This window comes from Oncorhynchus nerka, linkage group LG26 (assembly GCF_034236695.1).
Source record: "Oncorhynchus nerka isolate Pitt River linkage group LG26, Oner_Uvic_2.0, whole genome shotgun sequence".
NCBI lineage: Eukaryota > Metazoa > Chordata > Actinopteri > Salmoniformes > Salmonidae > Oncorhynchus > Oncorhynchus nerka.
Genome location: NC_088421.1, coordinates 36,380,728 through 36,389,187, shown reverse-complemented (window position 1 = coordinate 36,389,187; position 8,460 = coordinate 36,380,728). Strand labels below are relative to the sequence as shown.

Here is an 8,460-nt window from a genome sequence, read left to right as displayed (position 1 = left end):
CCTCCAACCTACCTGACCCTCCATCCACCTCCAACCTCCCTGACCCTCCATCCACCTCCAGCCTCCCTGAACCTCCATCCACCTCCAACCTCCCTGAACCTCCATCCACCTCCAGCCTCCCTGCCAGCCTTTATTGTATTTAACTCTCACCTGTAAACTCCACTGACTGACCTGTCACTAAGCTCTTCCCACTAAGCTTTCATCCAACCAATCAATCAGTTCCCGACTACCTCTGGAGTTGGTACTATGGACACAGCATGACTACCTCTGGAGGTGGTACTATGGACACAGCAGGACTACCACTGGAGGTGGTACTATGAACACAGCAGGACTACCTCTGGAGGTGGTACTATGGACACAGCAGAACTACCTCTGGAGTTGGTACTATGGACACAGCAGGACTACCTCTGGAGGTGGTACTATGGACACAGCAGGACTACCTCTGGAGGTGGTACTATGAACACAGCAGGACTACCTCTGGAGGTGGTACTATGAACACAGCAGGACTACCTCTGGAGGTGGTACTATGAACACAGCAGGACTACCACTGGAGGTGGTACTATGAACACAGCAGGACTACCTCTGGAGGTGGTACTATGAACACAGCAGGACTACCACTGGAGGTGGTACTATGAACACAGCAGGACTACCTCTGGAGGTGGTACTATGAACACAGCAGGACTACCTCTGGAGGTGGTACTATGAACACAGCAGGACTACCACTGGAGGTGGTACTATGAACACAGCAGGACTACCTCTGGAGGTGGTACTATGAACACAGCAGGACTACCTCTGGAGGTGGTACTATGAACACAGCAGGACTACCTCTGGAGGTGGTACTATGAAACCCCACCTCTTTCAGGAATACCTAGGATAGGATAAAGTAATCCTTCTCACCCCCCTTGAAAGATTTAGATGCACTATTGTAAAGTGGCTGTTCCACTGGATGTCTTAAGGTGAACGCACCAATTTGTAAGTCGCTCTGGATAAGAGCGTCTGCTAAATGACTTAAATGTAAATGTAATGTAAATGTAAATGAACACAGCAGGACTACCTCTGGAGGTGGTACTATGAACACAGCAGGACTACCTCTGGAGGAGGAGGTCAGGAAGATCTGATCAAAATCCCTTATTTTTAAATTGTCTATACCTGTCTAGAAATGTAGCCTAAATCAGAATATGGCCAAGATCAGGTCACATGTTAGCAGCAGGTATAAACAGGGATCAGTTCTCTCCACGGGCTCCCAAGTGGCACAGCGGTCCAAGGCGCTGCGTCTCAGTGCAAGAGGCGTCACTACAGACCCTTGTTCAATTCCAGGCTGTATCACAACCGGTTGTGATTGGGAGTCCCATAGGGCGGCGCACAATTTGCCCAGTGTCCTCCGGGTTTGGTTTGGCCAGTGTCATTGTAAATAAGACTTTGTTCTTAACTGACTTACCTAGTTAAATAAAGATGAAATAATGTAGCCAAGCAGTGAACCACTGTTGTTTAACATCAGTGACACCCTGTGTAGAGCTGTGGCTTTGCAAGCCACATCCAAACTAGTGAAGAATAAATCTCACCACGGCACGTCTTGAAAACACATCTTTACTGCGTTTTTAAAGTAGTACAGACATTTTGACATCTTAGCCCAGTGTTGGGCTTGAGAGATGGAGAATAACCAAAAATTCAAGACTTGTATCTTCCGGGTAGCTGCCCAAGTGGACAGTGTTGGTTGGTTAGTGTTGGTTGTACTGTTTCTGTTAAAAAGGTAAAAGAGTTCAGGTGATGGGGTTGCCATGGTTATGTCATCGCCAGCGTCCCAGCGCTGCTCTCCAGTAATGCCCATCGCCATCCCATATTTCCACACCTCTAGAGAAGACCCACACCTGTTACCAGGTGCACTAGGCTCCATCCTGGTTGAACCCCCCTCTCACCTCGACCTCCAGGCCCCTCCATAAGGTCCTCTTCCCTGGCCGATAGGGCCCCAGATGGAGAAGCCCATCAGGACAGGTTGTCAATGTTGGCCAGGAAGCGCTGGGCCCACCACTCATCCAGATCGATGGGAACAAAGTCTGGGGACGGGGAAAAGAAGAGAGTTAGAGGAGGCCTCAAACATTGGGTTATGGTGTGGCAGCATTAACAAGTGGACCTCAACTTTTTGTAGTGTGATGATGTGAACAAAGGTTAGAAGCACATTATTGGAACTGGTCAAACATAGATGGTGACTATATTTTAAACTAAAGTAAGAATTCAGTGGTGAAATTACTTAAGGTCCAATGCAGCTGTTTTTATCTCAATATTAAATCATTTCTGGGTCATAATTAAGTACTTTACTGTGACTGTTTCCAATTAGAATGGTCGAAGAGAAACAAAAATAGCTTCTTAGCAAAGAGCAATTTCACAAGCAAGAATTTTGCTAGGACTGTCTGGGAGATGTCTGAGTAGGGAATGGAAAACTGAAAACGAGCTGTTATTGGCAGAGGTGTGGAACTCTCTTTCTTATTGGTCTATTAACTAATTTAACACCTGGTGATGTCATCAGGCAGGCCAAAACAAGCAGTCTTTTCTCATCATTTTCACAATTTCAACTGCACTGGGCCTTTAAGACCACGAACAGTGACAACTCAGAGGTCATATCAGAACTTTCCCAATGTTTCCCAATATGACTTTCCCAATATCACTTCCCAATGTCCCCCAATATAACTTCTGAATGTTCCCAAATAGGACTTTCCCAAAACGCCTCTTCACATTGCTAAGAATGAAGACATGATGACTGACTCAACCCTACATCACACTGGTTTATGTGGTGGCAGTGCTGTGACAGCCCTAACACACACGCAGGTGTGACCTTCTGTCCAGGTGACCAAAAGAAGGTCCATCTTTCCATTGGCTGTGAAAAGCATGGGGGGTACAGACAGAGGAAGTGGTTTAGTGTCAAGGAAATGTAATGAGGGGGAGAGAATGGAGAACAGATTACAGTGAATGAGTGTTTAAGGGATGAGACTGAAGGAGGAAGGTAGACTCAGGTCAGGACTCACTCTTCAAGGCTGGGTTGGGGCTGGGGTTGGTGTCTGAATACTGCACTGGTCCCTGAGCACTGGCACTTCCTGTCTCATCACTGGCTCCTCCCTCCTCCGCCAGCTGCACTACCTCCTGCCAGGCTGCAACAGAAACACACAAACACAACCTGGATACATGCAGCCTTCAGTAGAAATGAATGTAGGTTCTTTGGGTTTTCTTAGAAATCTATAGATTGTTCTTAGACATGCTTTAGTTTAATATTGCGAATACTACCAGGAGAAACCAAGAAGAAAACAATATCAAAATACTACCAGGAGAAACAAAGAAGAAGAAAACAATATCAAAATACTACCAGGAGAAACAAAGAAGAAGAAAACAATATCAAAATACTACCAGGAGAAACAAAGAAGAAGAAAACAATGTCGAAATACTACCAGGAGAAACAAAGATGAAAACAATATCAAAATACTACCAGGAGAAACCAAGAAGAAAACAATATCAAAATACTACCAGGAGAAACCAAGAAGAAAACAATATCAAAATACTACCAGGAGAAACCAAGAAGAAGAAAACAATGTCGAAATACTACCAGGAGAAACAAAGAAGAAGAAAACAATATCAAAATACTACCAGGAGAAACAAAGAAGAAGAAAACAATATCAAAATACTACCAGGAGAAACAAAGAAGAAGAAAACAATGTCGAAATACTACCAGGAGAAACAAAGAAGAAGAAAACAATGTCAAAATACTACCAGGAGAAACAAAGAAGAAGAAAACAATGTCAAAATACTACCAGGAGAAACAAAGAAGAAGAAAACAATGTCAAAATACTACCAGGAGAAACAAAGAAGAAGAAAACAATGTCGAAATACTACCAGGAGAAACAAAGAAGAAGAAAACAATGTCGAAATACTACCAGGAGAAACAAAGAAGAAGAAAACAATATGAAAGCAGACAGTCATATAGTTGAAATTGGTAAACATAAAATGGGGGGAAACTCACCCTAAGAGTCAGTCAGGTTAAAACATTTTGCAGCTTAAAAGGTGTAAAAAGGAAATAACCTTTGAACAAAAGTAGTCCTGCCACATCACACCCACAGTGTAAGGTCCAGTAGGGTGAATTTTACAAAGCATGCCGCATTTTAAACTACATTTTAAATAACGCACTCTGTCATGTGGATTTATGAGCGTTCAGTCCACTGGCACTAATGACCAATATTATCTCACTAGTCCAAATGTTTCAAGTACTAATGTAAAAAATCATAAGTCAAAATGAACCCCTATTGGGGAATGAATGACTGCATAAATGAATGAATGATGAAGGCAAGTTTGAATTACTATCATTTGAATTAAACATGCTCATAGTGAAGGCAAGATGGAGCTACCATGTTAATGATCCAATCCTTTCACATCTATGATAGGCACCTTTCACCATATGGACCTTCACATGACTTACAAGTGTCAACATGTTGTTTTATAATGTTACAAGTAACTGCGTGCAATTGTAGTGGCCTAAAATGTGTATTTACTGGTTAATGATCCTATAAAACTTGTTGCAGGCCTCCTTTCTAGAACCTCTCTGTAGAAAGCCTAGTAAGAGCAGGGCCTACTTTTTGTCCTTGTCAACTCTGACCAAGGTTATGTAGTTAATGTGCTGCCATTGCAAACGTTCAGTAGGAACGACCTCGTGTGTCACATGGGCAAGGGAGGAATGACTTAACAAGTTACACATGCTGTTTGGCTGGGTAGGTTAGGGTTAATGTTGAAATACATTCATTGAGCTTACTGTGTAGAGCTCCACTTAGGCACAGAAAAATACCTGTGCCTTCATTCAATTACACTGCAGATTCACGCAGTGATTATCAACACATATTTCTAGAAGCCATTGTGTACTACCTTCATTGGGGGCAGAGTAGATCATTTACACACAGACGGACAGATGGACGGACAGACAGACAGACAGACAGACGGACAGATGGACGGACAGACGGCAGGCTGGCAGAGGGCTTCAATTTGGGTGTGAGGGTAGTGGAATTCCAGCCAGCTGTGCCTGCTATCACTGGTATCAGTGTCAGTGCAGCTGTGATGCTGAGCCTGGGAGGGGAGACTAACTCCTTGTCCAACCCTGACCCTCACCTTGCCTGTAGTTGGGTGGGAGAACACTGGGAGGGAGACTAACTCCTTGTCCAACCCTGACCCTCACCCTGCCTGTAGTTGGGTGGGAGAACACTGGGAAGGGAGACTAACTCCTTGTCCAACCCTGACCCTCACCCTGCCTGTAGTTGGGTGGGAGAACACTGGGAAGGAGACTAACTCCTTGTCCAACCCTGACCCTCACCCTGCCTGTAGTTGGGTGGGAGAACACTGGGAAGGGAGACTAACTCCTTGTCCAACCCTGACCCTCACCCTGCCTGTAGTTGGGTGGGAGAACACTGGGAAGGGAGACTAACTCCTTGTCCAACCCTGACCCTCACCCTGCCTGTAGTTGGGTGGGAGAACACTGGGAAGGGAGACTAACTCCTTGTCCAACCCTGACCCTCACCCTGCCTGTAGTTGGGTGGGAGAACACTGGGAAGGGAGACTAACTCCTTGTCCAACCCTGACCCTCACCTTGCCTGTAGTTGGGTGGGAGAACACTGGGAGGGGAGACTAACTCCTTGTCCAACCCTGACCCTCACCCTGCCTGTAGTTGGGTTGGAGAACACTGGGAAGGGAGACTAACTCCTTGTCCAACCCTGACCCTCACCCTACCTGTAGTTGGGTGGGAGAACACTGGGAAGGGAGACTAACTCCTTGTCCAACCCTGACCCTCACCCTGCCTGTAGTTGGGTGGGAGAACACTGGGAAGGGAGACTAACTCCTTGTCCAACCCTGACCCTCACCCTGCCTGTAGTTGGGTGGGAGAACACTGGGAGGGAGTGGTAGAGGAGAGGTCCTACTGTCACCTGTAAAGGGACACTAGACAGAAAGGATATGTTTTGGACACTACTCAGACTGTAGATGAGGTGAATAATAATAGTATGGTAATATTATGTTTACCATGGCCCATATTCATGTTGACTGAGAACATGGCTGACCATGTTGAAAGAGAAACACACATTCTTTGTAAAGTGGGTTGTAGGGGCAAGATCAGATCCCAGAGGCCCATTGTCCATAGAAGTCCTCAGTCACAACTATATTAAGTGTACTCGTGGGTGTACTGTCAAAGTCAAATTGCCAAGGTTTGAGGGGCTTGGTCCATTCTATAAATTGTATTTCTATGGTCTCTCACTCCTTTACCTTCATAGATAAACTTGACATTCTCCTGGTGTGCAGAAGTGAAGCCCTCCTTGGGCTGGGGGTCCACCTGTAGAAGAGCTGCTGGGGTGTTGTGGTACTTCTTCCCATTCAGGCGGTTAAACACTATCTTGGGTGCAGGAGAGCTGCACGACAAAAAAAAGATGGACTTAAACATTAAAAACTTGTTGATTTATTTTAAGTCTACACACAATATACCTATAGACCTGTAGTAAATATGACATGATGAAATGTTCTCCAAATAGTTTCTTAGGCATTTTTGCTACTGTAGTTAAGGCGTCATAAATTACTCTTGACTCTGCTCTCTCTCAATCATTCATTCATGACAAATGAATTAAAATGTATGCTTCACTCAGAGCAAGGACTAGCTAGATAGGAAGTCATCCACCTGAACCACATCGTTACCATGCCTTCGAACACAGTACGGTTTCTATGGTGATAACGAAAGCCCACACGAGAAGAATGCAGTATTTTTATTTGATTTAGTTGACCTTTATTTAACAGTATGGAGGATGCCATGATGGATATGTCGCAGATTGTGCTTCTCTCTACTCTACTCGATCAGGACCAAATTAGTGAAATATTGCTAAAGATATGATAAACGCTTTATTGTTGATGTTTATTTGAAACGGGTTATCTTGAAACTTAGTAAACATGTGTGAGTAGACAGCAGAGAGCAGCTACCAAGCTAGCATGTTGCTCAGTAGCATGTTGCTCAGCTAGCATGCACGTGTTGGGACTAGACAGTGACAACAAACGCTCGTCAGTGACCTTGCTTCCCACACACAAGGTCGTTTCACGCCCCTGTTCAATGACATACAAGCAGGTGGCTGTGGTTTGGAAAAGACCCACAACAGTGTGCCTTGTGATAGAATGTGCCCCATGGATATTAGTTTTTATAGCTAGCTTGCTACTATTACGTGCCAATACAGGCGCTCGCGCTACAACAATGTTGTAAGATGTGCATTTCTGAAACTTTAATGCTTCACAGGTGAAGTTATGCCAAACATCATTCCAGTACAATAATAACCGTGACACTACCATTATATGCTAATAACACTGTTAAACCTATGTACAATGCAATAATAGTACTTACTCTGGTATAGACCAAGGCGTTTGTTTGTGCTTGAAGTCATTTATTTTGTCAATCTGCTGCGTTTGACCTCATATTAAAAAAGGGAATAGATATCAACATTGCATTGAAGAAGAAAGCGATATAAACATGTTAAGTTAACCACTGAAAACACAATGTATGTTACTGCCTCTGAATGAAGGCCATTTAATGGATTGGCATCAACATTGGCACACATGCGCAAATATACACCCGTGCCACACTGTAAATGTTAACATGTAACAAGGCATGTATCTAACCTCATAATTACAATGTATCATCACTTTGATGACAGTGTGAGCGAGAGGTCACTGGCATGTTGTTACAAAAGTGTCCGAATCGGTCTCCTAGAATCCACCACACTCACCTGTTCGTCGCTGTGTAACAAGTTTGCTGGGACCTCTTGTAATTGTGTACATCATGTGCTAGCAAAATCCTAGTCAACTTCAGTATGGCACTTTGGAGTGTCCTATAGACTTCCCAGGTCGGTTATGTCAGAGGCAAATTGGGTATAGGCACAGTTTATAATTTATAAAATCTTTACAATACTTCCTCTCGTGTAATTTATCGACACTTCCACGATTAGAAAAACAGGTCCGTGTTTTTCCTGTTACATTGGGCAAATTCCGTTTCAAGATTATCTCTGCATTTCAACTACTAGAATCTTCTGCGCTTCGAACGACTGGTGGAAACTTTTGGGATAATCTACTGCGCAACAACATAACCATGAATCAAGCTCCTCTTTTTCGGTATTTAATCATTCTAGTTGAAAACGTATCTCAAAACAAACCATTATAGATTGCTACGTTTTCCTGAGGCCCTGTGGCACGAGCTGATCGCCTTGCATCCAAGTGTGTGAAGAAGTCGGTAACTTTGGTCCTTGGGGCTGTCCGAGTCGGTACAATGTCACATCTGATTAAACATGAGCTGTCATTGAGCTGCAAAGACACTCAACCAACGCAGCGCATACATTTTGACATCGCAACACGCCTCCCTCCGTCTTTTAAAGTGACAGTGACCAACTGACTGTATGGCAGAGGACAGGTCTG

At 44.2% G+C, this 8,460-nt stretch overlaps 1 protein-coding gene across 1 annotated transcript; it reads right to left on the bottom strand.

Moving 5' to 3' along the window:
• Positions 1-1,571: 1,571 nt before the first annotated feature.
• Positions 1,572-8,367, bottom strand: LOC115118747 (MAPK regulated corepressor interacting protein 2-like). Its single transcript, XM_065010583.1, has 5 exons — positions 7,779-8,367; positions 7,397-7,463; positions 6,283-6,425; positions 3,021-3,143; positions 1,572-2,054 (listed from the first exon to the last, which is right to left on the bottom strand). The coding sequence occupies exons 1-5, from the start codon at positions 7,831-7,833 to the stop codon at positions 1,984-1,986; spliced, it is 459 nt and encodes a 152-aa protein (XP_064866655.1). The 5' UTR covers positions 7,834-8,367; the 3' UTR covers positions 1,572-1,983.
• Positions 8,368-8,460: the final 93 nt, after the last annotated feature.

Bases quoted from the DNA above. Each gene is read 5' to 3' on its own strand.
- LOC115118747 (XM_065010583.1), bottom strand. From the start codon at position 7,833: ATGATGTACACAATTACAAGAGGTCCCAGCAAACTTGTTACACAGCGA. The intron at 6,426-7,396 runs GTAAGTACTATT...TTTGTCGTGCAG, and splicing joins ACGCCTTGGTCTATACCAGA to CTCTCCTGCACCCAAGATAG. The intron at 3,144-6,282 runs GTAAAGGAGTGA...TTTCTGTTGCAG, and splicing joins TGTCAAGTTTATCTATGAAG to CCTGGCAGGAGGTAGTGCAG.